A 17,597-nucleotide genomic window follows, 5' to 3' on the forward strand; every position below is an offset into this window, starting at 1 on the left:
ACTATTTAGAATAAGTAATATTTGGTATAACTTTGAAGTATGCAAGTCTTCCATATTCTTTATAAATATGCGATCTTACTTAAAAAGGACAGTATCTATTCATTTTAGCTAGAGAGTTCAAAATGCGTGTGCATGATACGTGAGGTTTTCTGCCACTATAAATGAGCCTCTCTCTCTCTCTGCCTAATATGATACACTACCGAGCTAGCTGCTATATCTCTCTGTGGGTGGGTGGGTGTATGAGGTAGTTTTGCATTGCCAGGCCGTGATGACCACCTGCATGGCCATGTTGGTACTGATCATCACAACTCTCTTGGCCATATTCCTGTCTTTGTTCATTAAAATTGCTCATGACACTCTCTCATGCTACTTTCTAAACCCACGACGCATCAAGAAAATCATGGAGAGGCAAGGAGTGCGTGGCCCCAAACCCCGGCTTCTCAAAGGCAACATCTTGGATATGGCCTCCCTTGTTGCCAAAACTACCTCCCAAGACATGAACTCCATCAACCATGATATCGTTGGCCGTCTTCTCCCGCATTACGTCGCCTGGTCCAAACAATACGGTTTGCATGCTTCCTATACCTACTTCCATACTTTCAATATCCATGATTTTCGTAGATATTATCATCACCCAAAACTTACATATATTTCTTCTTCTTAATTTCTGATCTTCTGCCTCTTCGTTACAACAGGAAAGAGATTTATATTTTGGAATGGGGTGGAGCCCCGGATGTGCTTGACGGAGACTGAAATGATAAAAGAGTTTTTATCTAAGTACAGCACGACGTCCGGCCGATCATGGCAACAACAGCAAGGTTCCAAACATTTCATCGGGAGAGGTTTGCTAATGGCAAACGGCAAGGATTGGTACCATCAGCGTCACATCATAGCTCCGACCTTTGTGGGAGACAAACTCAAGGTACGTACGTACGATCATAATATTGCCATCACCTAAAATTTCACTTCAATCCTATGATTTTTTGGTTCTTATTTCCTTGTTTGGTTTTTGGATGCAACTAAATAAGAATCATGTACGTTACAATTTACAAATGGTTGGCTATGATTTTGTGAAGAGTTGTGCGGGTTACATGGTGGAATGCACTAAGGAGATACTCCAATCACTGCAAAATGCTATAGAATCAGGCCAAACCGAGTTCGAAATTGGTGAATATATGACTAAGCTCACTGCAGACGTCATTTCTAGAACTGAGTTCGATACCACCTACGAGAAGGGAAAGCAAATATTCCATCTCCTAACTGTTTTACAACATCTTTGTGCCCAAGCATCCCGAAGGTTGTACCTTCCCGGAAGCCGGTGAGCTATTATATAAACTAGTCCGTGCATGCACTTTTTTTTTATCCACACATACACGCATGACACATATAATATATTTTCCCACGATTCTGTCTTCGACATAAAGGGGATATATCTTTTACGTGGTTGGGTTTCCTTGTCTCCTTTAAAAGATTCTACCTTTTACTTTAAGCTTCATTACTGTTATCTTTTATTTTTGCTCTACCACTTTCAGGGAAGTTCTAGCATGCTTCAAACTGAACAAGATCCGGTTTAGATAATGAGTTATTATAATTTTTCTAAATTATCATATAAAATATATTAAACAATTCAAATTGTTCAATTTTAAAATAATAATAATATTAAAAAATAATATTTTAATAATATTTTATTTAATTTTCATCTAAATTTATCTCATCTCAATTCACTATCTAAACTGCACCTAAATCTTCTCCAAACTGATCATGAATAATTACTACATTCGGCAATTCTTTAATATTTTTATATATAGGTTTTTTCCCAATAAATATAACAGACAAATAAAAGTGAAGAAGATGGAAGTGGAGAGGTTATTAATGGAGATAATTCAAAGCCGAAATGACCGTGTAGAGATTGGCCGGAACAGTTCATATGGAACTGATTTGCTGGGTCTGCTGCTCAGTGAGATGCAAAAGAAGAGATCATCAGAGGGTGGATTTAGCTTAAATTTACAACTGATCATGGATGAATGCAAAACATTCTTCTTTGCTGGACATGAAACCACTGCCCTCTTACTCACATGGACCATCATGTTACTAGCAAGCAACACCTCTTGGCAAGAAAAGGTTCGGGCTGAGGTGAAGCAGGTCTGCAATGGTACTGAGACTCCCTCTGTTGATCATCTCTCCAACCTCTCCTTGGTAAGAGCACTACTACTGCTACTACTACTATTATTATTATTAATTAATTTTAATTTTATTATTATTATTGTTCGTTGGGGTCGGGGGATACTAAAAGGGTAGGTTAACGGGGGATATCAATGCATTTAACCAGAACAGTTTTTTTGGCTAAAACTTATACGTAGCCAGATCCAACTTGTGGCAGTACTGGTCTCAATTAACATTAGAGTAAAGCTGCCGGCGTCGGCTCAATACAAATGGAGAGTAAGGTAAAATTTAAGTGAGTATTTTGTAATTATAATAAAATATTTTGAAATTATTATATAAAATATTTTGAAATTTTTTAAATTTAAAATGAGATTTTATTTAAAATTTTTAAATACCATTTTTGTAAATTTATATTTACAATAACAATTTAAAATGAGGTCTCAATGTAGATTTTGTACCCTCAATTTAGTAAGATCTTAAAAAATTTATTAAAATATAAATAATTCATTGTATTACTTATAAAAAAAAATTGTATTAAATATTAAATTTAGTATTATGGACCTTGCACACATTGAAAATTATAAAAATTATTTAAAATTTTATTTAATGAAATGATTTTTATTTTTATTTTTAATTTTTTTTTAAAAAAAAACACATCATTTTTATTTTTGGGTCTTACATAGGGTGGGGGCCTTAGGCAATGGCCTAAATGACCTTACCATTGAGCCGACTCTTAATGCTACATACAGTCGTTGAGTGCGCAAACGCTACGTAATTGTTTTGAAAAAGAATGGAGTCTATTATTAAAAAAATAATTTTTTTCATGTGAACCTCGTATTTATTTATTTTTAGTAAAGGGATTGCGCAATGTCTGCACACTTTATGATTGTAAATATAATTTCTCTTACTATTATGCTCTTTAGTCATAAATTACTCAAAAGCATATTCATTATTCACTTTTAAATTGTATGCAATCAAACCCTGGCTCAAGTGGTAAAGACCTTGAGCTCGGCAGTATGCTCCCCTCAAGTCTAAGGTTCAAAATCTTTTGGGTGCAAACAATATCTATGGAATATCAAATTGGAAGATTTTTTCCTTAAATTATCCAATGTACACTTGTGGAAAACTCCTTATAACGGCTTGTGCGGTCTCAAAATTAGTCGGGACATTATTCTCGGACACCTGGTAACAATAAAACATATATATATATATATATATATATATTTATATGCAATTCCCTCATAGTCTCAGAATATCAGGACTTAATAATTATTTCCTCAGCATTCGTGTACTGTAGTTAGCCGGTAGGCGTACATTATCAAGTATATATAAACTATAACAGAGGGCTTGTTGGAATAGAGAAACTATCGCATCTCATCTCATCATTATAATTTTTTCAAATTCTCACATAAAATATAATAAACAATTCAACTTTTTAAATCTCAAAACAATAATAATATTCAAAAATAATATTTTAACAATATTTTATTCAATTCATCTAAAACAATCTCATCTCATCTTACTATTCAAATTAGCCTCGAGTATAATTTCTTATTGTTTTCATCTGCATTCTAAAGCTTAGGATAAAAAACATGTATCCACAAGAAATGGGTTCTAGATTTATTGCTATAAAATCTTCAAATAATATTTAAGTATTAGTATAATATTGTTGGGATTAATTGTCAGATTCTCCCATTCCAGATTTTCAAATTCACAGAGAAACTTTATGGAATACTCTCTCTCTCAACCTTTTGACAACATTTTGTTTGGGTTCAGAAAGTGTTTTATCTCATCTTATCATTATAATTTTCTTAAATTTCGACACAAAGTATAATAAACAATTCAACTTTTCAAATCTCAATTCATTTTTTTTAAATCTCAAAACAATAATAATATTAAAAATAATATTCTAATAATTTTTTTCAACTTTCATCTTTCATCTAAAATCATCTCATATCATTTCTAAATCCAAATAGCCCTAAGATCAAATTCAAGTCAAGAAGTATTAGAAAGTTGAACTGTGCAATACTCAACAGCACCGTGCGCCTTTTATTTTCTAAGAAAACTAGGTGCTGGTTTGGTTACACATTTGAGTTGAGATGAAATAAAAAAATATATAAATAATAGTGAGATAATTTATGAATAGTAATAAAATAATTTAAGTTAAGATTTTTATGGAATTTTAAAAAATAATGAGAGATAAAAAGTTGAATAAAATATTATAAAATTTAAAAAGAGTTAAAATATAATTTTTTTTCATATAATTTTTGTTTTGAGATTTAAAAAAGTTGAATTATTTTTTGTGTTTTATTTGAAAGTTTGAGAAATTTGTAATGATTCGGTAATAATTAGATGAAAAAATTGAATACTTTAAAGTGAAAAGTATTTAGGTTTGGTATTTAAATGTTGAGATGTGATGAGATGGTTTGAAAGATTTGTGAAACCAACCCAGACCTAAAACTACTAGAAGGCCGGGAAAGCTTTGAATCGAACCTAGCCACTGATTCATTACTTATTGCTCCCCACTTTAAAATATTCTTCAAGGCTTAGGCTCTTAGCTAGCTGATAATGGTATTGAACAGATAAGTTTTGCTACTCATTATCCCATACACCACACACTATAGTTTTTTTTTATTCTTCCTAACCGAATTAAGTTCTTCTACTCATCAATTATACACCACACATTTAGTATTAACAGGATCTACAAAATCAGCACATATTACACAAAATCAGCAAAGCATAATTTTAGGATTCAGAAATGTCAGTAGTTACCAAACATAGCATTGTATCTATTTAATTGTAATATTTCTAAATGTAAAAATACACAACAGTAATGAGAATTAGTTTCCACCTTTTACAATTTTAACATGGTATGAGCCTGACCCACATTCTAAATTACCTTTGTCTATTCCTAATATATATTATTCTTAGGTAGAGTTCTTGCTTCAAATAATGGCAAAATTAATTACATTTGGCACTGTCATGCACTCGTACTTTGCAGTTAAATATGGTAATAAATGAAACTCTTAGACTCTATCCGCCGGCAACTGTTCTTCCTCGAATGGCCTTAGAAGATATTAAACTCAGTGATCTGCATATTCCAAAGGGTCTATCAATATGGATTCCAGTACTTGCAATTCATCATAGCAAGGAATTATGGGGCGAAGATGCAAACGAGTTCAACCCGGAAAGATTTGCTTCGAAATCATTCACACGGCCTGGCCGGTTCATCCCTTTTGCTGCCGGCCCCAGAAACTGTGTTGGCCAAGCTTTTGCCATGATGGAAGCTAAGATCATATTATCCATGTTAATCTCGAGGTTGAGCTTCACCATTTCAGAGAATTATCGTCATGCTCCCGTCACTATTCTCACAATAAAGCCTAAGTACGGGGTTCAAGTATGCTTGAAGCCCTTAAACCTTTGAAATTATTATTATTATTATTATTATTATTATTATTATTTTGGTGGGGAAGTACTTTGGGATAAGCGTTTCGATAAAGATTACCATTGTATCTTTGTTGTTTTTCCTATATATATTACTATTGACGTTGCATCATCATGTTGTTGTCTTTTTTTTTTTTCTCTCTTTGGGGTGTCAAAACTTCAAAGGTGCTTTTCCAACAGCTTCCCACAGCAATCTGCGACTCTGCTGCATGCGCGAGGCTTTACTACTCAATCTCTCGTTGATGTGTTTTTTTTTTTTGGGTCTCCATCTTTTTCAATCTCCCTAGCTAAAATCCGATCCCATGCATGCACGCTCCATATTTATCAACCATGCATTGGCAAACCATCATTAATAGTCTTTGCCTTTAATTGTGCCATTATATATAAGGCTATATTGACGAGTTGATCAGTGATGATCAATATTAATAGTCCTAGCTAACAACTACTTTATAAGGAATTAATTATAGATTAATATTATATAATGCGGACTTAATATATTAATGAAGATCAATTAGCGGGTTTTGCTTGTATTAATCCTAGTCATTCTGATCCAAGCTAGCTAGGCTTTTGATTCAGGTTGTGAAGTACACAAGTAGTACTGGATTAGACCAAAGTAGGCTTAGGCCGCCATATATAGTATGCATGCATGGTTTAGTAAATTACCTCAATGTTTAAGCTGGTTTTTCCTGTTATCATGTGTAGGTCTCTCTACATATATATAATGACAAGGCCGACTTAACCAGATATATATTATACAAGCTGACTCAGTATTGCATGCATCATGTATATATGCTGGAGCTGGTTAAAATTCTTTTTTTTTTTTTGGGGGGGGGGGGGGGGTGGCCGGCGGGGGGGTTGCATGCAGGGGGCGGCCGCTATAATCCAAGAAATTAAGCCCTTCAAATTATCACAACAACTAGTGGTTAGTTACATTATAGATAGTGATATCATGTGTATACCATCGCAATATTGGAGGGTGAAACAATATTAGGCCTGCAATCAACACGTTCAAAGAATTAAATTGGTATTTGTTTAGAGCATGGTAGCCAATTATATTGAGAATCCTCGCTTTTAATGAAATTGAATTAAGAAATTACTTACTTTTTAAAAGTTTATGATTTTCCTTATTTAATTCAAAATTTAGTTACACTTTTTTTTTTTTAATTTGTTTAGGCCAATTTGGCAAAGGAAAGATCGAGAAGATAGACTCGATCGTAACATGCAGAGATCATATATCATCAGTGACTTCCACCTCATGATCTTCTGCATGAAGCATGGTCTCCAGTAGTACCCATACCATCCCTTGAAATTTATTTAAATTCAACATTAAAATATATATGTGGTAAACATGAGTTTATTGAGGCATGAATCTTGCTTAGAGATTGATTGGCTTAATTATATATGTTTTTGAAATCTATCCTATTCAAAAAAATTGATTTTATAAATTAGAATAATTAAAATTTTCTCTTCCAGTACTCATGATGTGCAGTTCTCTCACAGCTCATAATCGGGCTTTAGAAATATATAGATTTTTCTAACCAAGACTCAACTGGTTTTGATTGGAAATGGAAATTTCAAGAACAATAAATTTTACCCAAAAACCCAAAAAAAAAAAAAAGCCAAGTCTCTATTAGAACTATCTCCATATATATACTTTTAAGGGAATTTATTGCTTGGGAATGGAAATTACAATTAGACTGTAAATGCCCTAGATAGATGTCCACAGAGACAAGAATTAAGTCCTCATCTACAAGATAAGATAGTTTAGGCTAAATGCATAAGCCCCAAACATGCATATGAGATTTGTGGAGATTACTTTGTTTCAACTGACCTACCCACGATTCATCACAACACAAACCCCGACCGAGAGAAAATTTTCAAGATTCAAACTTGAACAACATTTGAATTGTCTATACAGGAATCCGATATTGAAAACCGATTTGTCAATAAACATTCTTGTACTGCGTGAAAATGCTTACAACTCACCCCAGCACAGCACAGCAGAAATGTTTCTTTTAGTTCCCACTAAACAATCTCATGGCAGTCATCACTCATCAGGTGATAACTGAGCCTCTAAGCACCCTGTCAAAATCCTAATTTGGCCAACAAAACTAACAGATTTGAACACAAGAATTAATTATGGTACAAAATTGCCGAAATCAGAGTCAGTATTGGTAGCCTTGCTGCGCAGTGATGTTGTGGTACCCGCCATGTGGTACATTAATGTTGGAGTAGGATCCTTGCCGACTGCTCAAATGGTAGGGGCTTTGCTGAGCATTCAAGTTCTGGTGGTAGCCGTGCAGAGCATTCATATTCTGGTAGGAGTTCTGCTGAGAATTAACGTCTAGTCCAGCAGAACCCATGACAGACTGAAGATTACTCAGTACTGCATTCGAATGCTCAGAAGAACCGTGGATCGCGACAACACCTTCAGTGCCACCAACTTGAGAGTCTCGTAGCTTCACTCTTGCTCCACCAATCTGAACATCAGGAAATAAAAACTTCAAGATTCTACATAAAGAAGACCTAAATATGATATTCTCTTATGACAAGCTGACAATTAAATAAATATGAGATATTTGGGAATTCTACCAACAGTGAAATATTCTGCTTTCATTTTTAAAGCATTTGAAATTACTAGTCTGGCACCTCAATGAAATGGAGAATGGTGTTATTAAGGAAAGTTGAAAGGCATATTGAAATGGTGAGCTCTGTGAGCCCACAAGCAAAGTACAAACCAAGGCTGCACGTTTTGGAGATGACAAATTCAGCATTCAAAGAAATTTGAACAATAATGACCTTGCTGTTGAGATGATGCAATTGGCATAAACTTTTTTACACTGTATATACTCCTTTCAAACTGTAAGTACATGAAATAAAAGTCAACCACGCAAGCACATGGCTTTGTTGTCATATTTGAATTTTGAACTCATCCAATTATTAAAGGTTAAAGAATTCTAACATCCAAGGAAAACCACATCAATGATTCCCAGTCGAACACCATTTTACCAAAGTTCTCACCTGCTAATAGGCCATAGGGTTGTGCAACATACCTCACCAACATGGGAAATGCTGCTCCTTCCTGATCCAATGACAGAATGGATTGCGCTGTTTGGAATCTTAACATCCAAAGCACTATTAACATTTGAATATCTGGAACAGAACAGATAACTGCCATCTCAATCATGATGATTAATCACGAAGTTTACATAAATTAAGACTTTGAATGGCACACTACCCAGTAGCAGCTGGCAGAACTGGATAGCTCTGAGGTTCGTATTCGTGTCCATCAACCTTCAAGAGCATCAACTCTATTTCAGCTATCATGGTGGGCATATATTAAAGTAGTATCTTAATCAAAAATAAATAAGAAAGATAAATTTGCTCATGAATTATGAGCACAGTTAAGAATCCTACAAATCAGATGTCACTCTCAGACGGCAAGTTTTTTTTAGTATGTTAAAATTTTATTCATAACCAATAGAGAGAAACATGAGCAACATCAACGTACACTGGGAGATTACATTGAATCCAGCTCTTTTTTATTGGCTACTTCGAATACAGCTATGAAGTAAAGGGCAATGAGGCTTGGGCTTTCCTTGGGTAGACATAATCAACCTTATTGAAGCATTACACATGCTATACCAGAAACTCCATGCATGGGATTTTCTAATTAGGCATTTTAGATGGCCTTCCACAAAATCATTTAACTATCAATCAAGGGGCAAGTGGTAGACAACTAGACATCCTCAACATAAGATGGGTGTTAGGGTAACTAGCGCAGGTTGGGTGGCACAGTGGCAAGGGCAACAAGTTACAACAGAATGCAAACAGGTAGCATAGAGGAAATTGCCCTATGATATACAAGCAAGCAAGCCCGTGCACACACTCACAATAGAAGAAAAAATGTACCTCTAGAGGATCATATCTATCAGAGCTACCAGCTCCCATAGTGCCAGATGGTGGGAGCCCTCCAACAGGTATGCTTCCTCCCCAACCAAATTTCTGGGCAGACCTAACAGGAGCAGTTTCTGCTCCAGCATTTCGCAGGGTTCTCACTCTTAGTCTTGATGCAATCTCTGCCAAGGCATCTTTGGCAACCCCAAAATTCCCAGATATCTAAATGACAAAAAGTTCAGAAATTTAGCGCGGATAAATGCAAGGCACAAAAAATTAAAACAATTAGAGCACAGTATTCAGCAAATAGCATATATATATAAAAAGATCGTAAAAAATGCATGTTCACTTATCAAAAAAAAAAATGCATGTTGCCCCATCACCTGCACAAGCTCTTCATTTTCAGCTGCACACTTTGGCTTGTCGTCTTTGGAATAAACACGAATGTCTGCTTGGGTTCTCCATCTCATCTCATTAATAACATGACCACCTTGACCAAGAATGCAACCAACCTTACTCGCTGGGACAAGAAGCCTGGTAATAATATTGCCTCTTTCAAAGTATTCACTAGCTTTATTCTGAAGCAGAAGAATCGCCTCAATGGTCTGTGATCTTGGGTTCCAGAGATCCTGAAACAACATAAGCACAATGATCCACCACTAATAGTCTAGTACATTGGCGAAAACAAAATCCCATCAACGCCAACAGTGAAAAAATAATGCAAATGAATTAATGAAGAGATGTAAAAGAGGGATATGGTCAACATGTACAGAAAAGGCAGACCTCAATAGCAGAGACATAAATCACACGTTCATCCGATTCGACTGACACATCCGGAACATTTATAGTGGCGCCTGTCTCATGCTCTAACTGTTTCATGCTAAAACCTCCCTTGCCAATCACCCAACCGATTCTCTCGGCTGAACACAAAATTTTCATAGAGAACTCAGCTGAACCTTCGCTACCAGGTCCAGGAGGAGGAACACCATTGAAACCCCTTGGTACAGATTCAGAATGCGGATTTCCATATCCCTCCATCCATGGCCTGGGTGGCAGACCATGGGAACTGGGGTTTTGATGGGACCGCATTGGATTTTCCGGTGGAAGCATGGGACCTCCAGGAGGATGAAATCCTTGACCTCCAACAGGCAAAGGGAAAGCCAGCGGAGATTTTACCTTGCATGCCTTCTGATGCAATAGAGTCGATACTTCATAAAGTGCTCTCTTTGCCACATCTTGTTTTCCAGCTATCTGCAATATACCTTCCAAAATTACAAATTGTTGGGAGTTCCAAGAAAAACCAGAATTGTCTAAACAGATTTCCAAATACGAGCACACTCAGAAATTTAAAAAAATGGATGAAAGAAATAACAAACTGAACATAGATATTCAAGTACAGGAACAAGGAAAAGTACAAAACATAGTAATATGAGAAGAGCAAGACAAAATATTCTCTGATAACATAGTAGCATCTTTGCATCAAGACAATAACTTTTTAGGAGCAAACTTCACTTCATGGCGTGTGCATATGTGCATACATGCATATGTCAATTCATATGGAGAAGCACTCACACAGAAACAAAAAGCATGGACTGAACCAAAGTAGGAAAAGCCATAAGTTAGATGACAATAATGTTCTGTGCTTCTTAAAAAACACCAAACCCACTCAGCCTTGCCCAGAATTAACATAATGCTCAGGAACCTGTTTCAAAGGAAAACTAGATGAAGTTATTCACATTTTGTGCCACTAATAGTGGGCAAAAGAAAGCCAAGACTTTTACCACATTATACACTCAAAATGGACAAATAGCATAAACTGGGGAGGCCAACTTCAAAGTCACCACACCGAACAAGTCAATCCATGGGGATAAAACATTAAAAATCAACAACCAAATAAAGTCAATTGCCAACTCACTCCAAAACCTTCAAATCTTGGTGTGCGGGATGAACGAGCATGAAACCTGACTCAATGGCCATAGAATGATGGTTTGAGAAAAAAAGCCCAAGACCAAGGATTTGAAGCTCATCTCAACCAAAGAGACCGAATGTAAGATGCTCTTTTCGTCTAGGTTTGGTGCTCATTTCTTTAGAACCTTAGGTACATCAACATTGGGGTCGTTTATGTAGGTATAAGATCTGCTAAATATCGGGGTTCGGATCTGTATATATAAAAGCTTCTCAGAACATAGATGTTTATTTTTTAGTGGGTGCTTCTCAGAACATAGAACGAGAGCCTATTATCTTTCTTAGCATTGATACATAATGGATAGAGATTCACTGCTTGAGTCTGTTTATTGTGTGAAATAGTGGTAACAGAAAAATCCGAGAATTACTTTGTTGCCCCTCCCTCTTAACCAAAAAAAAAAAGAAACTGCAAAGGTGCAGCACCACATGCACCTACAAAGACTGAAAGATGTTTCAATACAAGTTATCTCAAAGAATGGTGTCGTAAGTCTAAAATCATGGGGATAAAGCCTAAGAGGTGGAGTTGATAAGATTTGCTGGAGTCCTTCCAAAAGATAGACCTTTGAGATCAAGTCTTTCTACCTCATGCTCTTCCCATAATATAGACCTCCTCTTTGTAAGACTATTTGGACAAATAAGAAGCCGTCAAGGAAGCACTCTTTGACTGGATGGCAACGTTAGGGAAGATCTTAAGGGTGGATAATTTGAGGAAGAGAACGGTTGTAATAAAGGACTTTTATTGTATGCAAAAAGATGGGGGAAGAAAGCACGGATCGTATTATTCTTCACCGAAGTGTATGGAATCCATGGGCATTGATATTTCATAACTTTGGGATTGAGTGGATCATGCTTCAGAATATGGTGGTATCCTTCAACTAACACTTCATTCTAACCAATAAAGATGCATGCTCACTATGTCAGTTTCTACTACTGACATTTCATTTCACAGGCTAAAAAGCAAATCATGAATATTCAGATTTAAAAGCGCAAACAATAGAAACCTAACCTGCACCAATTCATCAGTGCTCGTAGCACATGCAGGAAGATGATCTGCAGGTAAAATGCGTATATTTGCACCCGTCTCATTCCGTAACCTTTGAATAACATCTCCACCTTTCCCAAGAAGACACCCTACCATGTGATTTGGAACTAATAGTCGTGCAGTGACAACATTGCGATCATTATCGTCACCAGATGTCATGCCATCAAAGAGATCCTCCTCAATAATCCTGTAATGAACTTTTAAGAGAGCATCCTGGGCAGCACAGTGAGGCTCCATCGGCTCCGTTTCATCCTCTGCAATTGAATCTTCATCGTCATTCTGTTTACTAGAAACTCTGTCAGGAGAACTATAAATAATGATCACTCTATCCTCTGAACCGGGAACAGGATCAGCAACTGTAATCCTTGCCCGTGTCTCTTCTCTCAAGGCTTTGACTATGGTACCACCCTTTCCAATAACGCAACCAATTTTTATAGCTGGGCAGAGTATACGGTAGACAGTGTCAACAGAATGAGACTCCCCTGACGATTGTTCACGGCATGAATTATTCCACTTTCCATTCTTGTTGCCTCCTTTTTTCTTAAATTGGATGCTGGGATGTTTCTTGAAAAAATTCCGCTTGTTCCCATCCATCCTCCCAAGGGAACCGAACAAGATCAGAACCTAAAAAATAACCAAGAGATCATGACCCGGCTATTTTGGTCTTTGTGTTTTTTACTTTTCACTGAAATCTAGGCAAATGATTGGATGAAAAGTAGCATATGGAATTTCTTTTCTTTTCTTTTTCTTTTTTTTTTGGAGATTGAAAGATGTTTGGATTGAAGTTTTAAAAATTTGTTTGAAATGATTTTAACTAAGTATTAACCAAATATGGCCAGTCTCTAGAACAAAAACTAGTCAAATAACCAATCCAAAAATGCATACAAATCAATATAAAAACACACAAACAGTCCCCCTGCTTTACTATTTTCAATCACATGCACACACACACACAACAGGAACCTCTGAATATTCAAAGTAAATAAAAGCTCCAGAAATCGCATCGCTTCCAATGTAGATAAAAGAAGCAATGCTCGTAAGTTCTTGGCATTCTATACTTATTTCAATTCTTATATTATTCTCACCAAGGACAGGCTTCATATGTGCATGGGTGAATTCAAAGATAACAAATTGCAAATTGAATAAAACGATGATTAGGCTAAATTATTAAAGTTTAACTTGAACTGAATCCATTTTTTTCTAGATCATCCCGAAAATAAATTAGAATTCAGATTAATGTAAAGAATGAGGGTCTAGGTTTTCAGAGAACAGTTCAACTTTTGCATTAATGAAGTTAGAAATAAACCCAACAAAAAGGGAATAGAATCTTGAGATAGAAAGGGCAAGAGCAGCGGACGTACCAGAGAGGAGTCTGGGGAGTTATTTAAACAGTCAGATACTCGGAGAGAGAGAAAAAATCAGTTCCCCTCGCAGGGTGGTGGCGGGGGACGAGAAGGCCGCGCCGGGGGTTAGGGGTGGGCTGAAGGGCTTGTTAATAGGGCTTTCTCCTAGCTTTGAATTTTTTTGCAGGGCAAATGGGCTTTTCGATGCCTCCGCTGCAAGAAGACCAAAACCGTGTGCGTGAGATATGGGCCTCTCGAGTAACTTATTTTTTATGTGTTTTCAAATTATAGACGAGCCCAACAATTTCTTCAATAGAAAACAAAACAAAAGCATTTTATTAAAGTGCCTCGTTTATTTTCAGAAAACATTTCATTTTATTTTATCTTATTTTATCTAATTATTATAATTTTTCTAACTTTTAATATAAAATAAAATAAACAATTCAATTTTTTCAAATTCTAAAACAAAAATAATATTAAAAAATATATTATAACAATACTTTATTCAATTTTTTAACTTAATCTCAACTCATCTCATCTCATTTACAAAAAAAAAAAAGCTCGAGTACAGAAGAAGGTTGGTGTAGACCTCAACAAAAACCTCCTTATAATAATTGCTTTATAAGCATAAAACAAAGAGAAAATCAAAAAACAAAAGATTCAACGAGTAATGTTACATGCAGTCGTGAAATGTGCAAACGCCGTACAGTCACTTTGAAAAAAAGTGAGGTCCATAATTAAAAAATTAATTAATTTTTATGTAGGTCCCGTATTTATTCACTTTTTTTAAAATGACTGCAAGTATCATTTCTCTTTACTATTTTAGTAAACATGCACCTAAAACGCTTTAAAAATTAGTTATTGTAGTTTTTCTTTTAAATGTCGTATTATCTATCTGAGCTTTTCAACAAAATCTTCAGTTTGATACTTTTAAAAAGAAAAACAAAATTTTCAACTTAATACTTTTTAAAAAGGAATGATAACTACAATAGTGAGTGTCAATTAAAAAAATTTAATTTTTAAATAATAAATCTTATTTTTTTTTAAAATAACTGCGGTGACACGACTGTATATAGGATTAGTCATCTCTCCGGACTAACCCTACCCCAGTAAAATAGCCATCAGCTTCTCTTTAATTTAGCCCCGTAACAACATATATATACAGCACATTAAACAACCAAATGTCCCAACCCATGCACAAACAAAAGTCTATGCATGCAAGGCACCTTGCGCAGCCGAATTTACTTTGTACTCGCACGAGACTAGACTGCTCACCGTTTCCAGCACTACTTTTGCTGAAGTAGTGTATATATACGTTTCCAAAAACTAAAAGAACAACCATCATCGGCAAAGTTGACGGAGATTTCGTCACAAAGTTTGACAAGTATCCCTAAATCCGCAAAAGCCCTAAAAAAAAAAAAAAAAAAAAAGGTGCAATAAAAAGATCAGCATAGATGTCACCAAGATATACTTCCCTCTGTTCCATTAACACTTCTATATTTGCGAACCCACATTTATACACCTCCATCGCATATGGTAAAGAAAGGAAAGACCCAACAGCAAAACTAAAACCCAAGAGAAATAAATTTAAAAATAAAAAATAAAACAAAAAACGAAGGGTCATGATCTCTTGTATGGGAAATGGACAATGCCGATCTGAACCGTCAAAACTGGACTTTGACTCCTTTTTTTACATTACTTGGGCTTCACTGAATTAAGCCGCGGTAATTGAGCCCCAGCTCCATCTTACATGCGCCGAAACCCGTCGAGCCACTAGCACAAGACTCCACCTTTCTCTTCTTCACTGGAACCACGAGGTTGGTTTGCGACACCGGCACGAATCCCAGGGTCAGCTCCAGAGGTATCTCGCTTTCCTGATTTTGCTCATTGGGCTCCGGGATGGACTCCGGCTCGGTTAGGAACAAGACCGAGTCCTCCACCGTCTCAACGGAGGTCATGCTCTCGGTATCCTTGCTCTCGCCCTCCACGTTCGGGGCCAGAGACGACTGGTGGCTCAGCGACGACTCGTGACTGGTCGACCCGTTCAAACCGTTCAACTCCTGTCCACAGCACCCAACATCCCACTTGAGCTTCGCGTCCCGTGACGAGTCGTCAACAGCGCCGAGCACGACCTTGCTGGCTCTCGGTTTGATCACGGAGCGCTTGAAACGGCACCGGCTCTTGACTCGGTGGGGATCGCTGGATGCGGCCGAGTTCTCGTCCTTGGACACATGACGAATGTCGTAGGCCTTGAGGGGCGGTCCGTGGTCGCTTGCCGCTGCCTCGGAGGTGATCGTCGTAATTGGCGATCCCTTTAGCACGGCCTCCACGGCGGTTTGGCAGAGCTGCCAGCTCCCGGACCATAACAACCCAACCGACCCATAAATGGGGTTCACCATCCTCCCACATGCCTCATATAGCAAAGACCTGAAAATCGCTGTAACCCAAAAACAGATCAGAAATAAATTGTTAATCTCTGCATCTCAGAAAAGAAAATAACACGTAAAACTAGGAAGTACTTTTTTTTTTTAATCTTAGATAGTACAAAAAGAAACGTGGGAGATGGCCGGAGTAGGGGGGCTAACCAGGTCGGAGTTGTTCAGGGCCAGCGTTGATGAGGTTCATAAGGCCAGCGCGGCCGTAGAACTTGGCAAGGAAGACGGTAGCGTTGGCTTGGGACTCAGGACTCTTGATCCACTGCAAACAAGGTCTTATACTGCAATTTTCACTACAACCCTTGCGAAGGACCCGGCACCCATTGCAGCTCATACGCATCTTCGGTCTATCTCTCTCTCTCTACACAAAGCGAAGAAAGTACAGCACAAAAAGGAAGAAATGAAGAAAAGGAGCAGAAAGCGTTACTATGAGTAATACTGATATTCTGGTGGGAGCCTGGAGGAGAATTTCAGGAAGGATGTATTTAAGAGAGGGGGCGTGGGGTTGGCAGAGCAATGAAGAGTATTATATATATATATATATATAGTTTATATAATTTAGGGGCCGCTGGGTTTTCAGGGACTGGGGTACGCAGTTGTTTTCAGGTTTCCGAAAACACTGGTTTCCACAATCAAGGAGGTTGGGCATTGAACCACTTTATTTAGGACGGAGAATAAATAAATAAATAATATTATGAATGAAATGGAATGGAAGTCGGAGCACTCTCCGTTACAGCGCGTGGGAATGGACTCCCCAATCATGGGGACTCCGACTATGTTCTCATTGGGGCGTAAATAAACCCACGTAACAACACAACAAAGGTCTTGTGACTATTTACCACGAACCCCCCATTGCATTTCTTTCGGCTTTTGTGGCCCAAGATCAACCACGTCTGCATCAGTAAATTACAATCCTCGCCGGAGGCAGAAAAAAGTAACGGGTGATAAGGGTAATGTGGTAATTTATTGAGAACGGGCCAAGGGGGTGGTGTACGTGGTGCTAGGTGGAGGGAGGCATGCAAGTGGATACAAAAGTTTAGGAAGTAAGAGAGAGGCGCGTGTCATACACGTAAATGTGTCAGAGGGCGGTCGAATCGCCACATATCGTGGGGGTGTGGGGGACCGGCCCACCAGAAGCTCAAGCCTCAAGCTCTTTTTATTTTTCTGTAAATAATAATTCAGAGAAAAGGGCTTCCTGGTTTTCGGGAAGTCGTATTGGGTCTAAAACTGCTTTAAAAGCAAAACGGGCGACCGGTTTCTGGTTTTGGCTCTGGGACTGTGGGCGCAGTACAATAACCCCCATTAGCC

At 37.2% G+C, this 17,597-nt stretch overlaps 3 protein-coding genes across 4 annotated transcripts; 1 reads left to right on the forward strand and 2 right to left on the reverse strand.

The window, feature by feature from the left end:
• Positions 1-212: 212 nt before the first annotated feature.
• LOC108987045 (cytokinin hydroxylase-like) lies at positions 213-5,587 on the forward strand. The gene is made up of 5 exons (XM_018959885.2): positions 213-566; positions 696-922; positions 1,077-1,318; positions 1,809-2,196; positions 5,165-5,587. Exons 1-5 carry the CDS (start codon positions 269-271, stop codon positions 5,585-5,587), a joined length of 1,578 nt encoding a protein of 525 aa, XP_018815430.1. The 5' UTR covers positions 213-268.
• A 1,899-nt stretch (positions 5,588-7,486) lies between these two features.
• LOC108987061 (KH domain-containing protein HEN4-like) lies at positions 7,487-13,977 on the reverse strand. 2 transcript variants are annotated; one of them, XM_018959903.2, is made up of 8 exons: positions 13,873-13,977; positions 12,476-13,135; positions 10,288-10,755; positions 9,888-10,133; positions 9,520-9,726; positions 8,846-8,901; positions 8,661-8,760; positions 7,487-8,087 (listed from the first exon to the last, which is right to left on the reverse strand). In XM_018959903.2, exons 2-8 carry the CDS (start codon positions 13,103-13,105, stop codon positions 7,773-7,775), a joined length of 2,022 nt encoding a protein of 673 aa, XP_018815448.1. In that variant the 5' UTR covers positions 13,106-13,135; positions 13,873-13,977; the 3' UTR covers positions 7,487-7,772. The 2 variants fall into 2 exon arrangements, with proteins under 2 accessions (XP_018815448.1, XP_018815449.1); XM_018959904.2 differs by having other exon boundaries at positions 7,966-8,087; positions 8,629-8,760.
• Positions 13,978-15,307: 1,330 nt separating this feature from the next.
• LOC108987063 (LOB domain-containing protein 41-like) lies at positions 15,308-16,813 on the reverse strand. Its single transcript, XM_018959905.2, has 2 exons — positions 16,440-16,813; positions 15,308-16,291 (listed from the first exon to the last, which is right to left on the reverse strand). Exons 1-2 carry the CDS (start codon positions 16,627-16,629, stop codon positions 15,561-15,563), a joined length of 921 nt encoding a protein of 306 aa, XP_018815450.1. The 5' UTR covers positions 16,630-16,813; the 3' UTR covers positions 15,308-15,560.
• Between the last annotated feature and the right edge of the window lie 784 nt (positions 16,814-17,597).

This window comes from Juglans regia, chromosome 10 (assembly GCF_001411555.2).
Source record: "Juglans regia cultivar Chandler chromosome 10, Walnut 2.0, whole genome shotgun sequence".
In the NCBI taxonomy this organism is placed as follows: domain Eukaryota; kingdom Viridiplantae; phylum Streptophyta; class Magnoliopsida; order Fagales; family Juglandaceae; genus Juglans; species Juglans regia.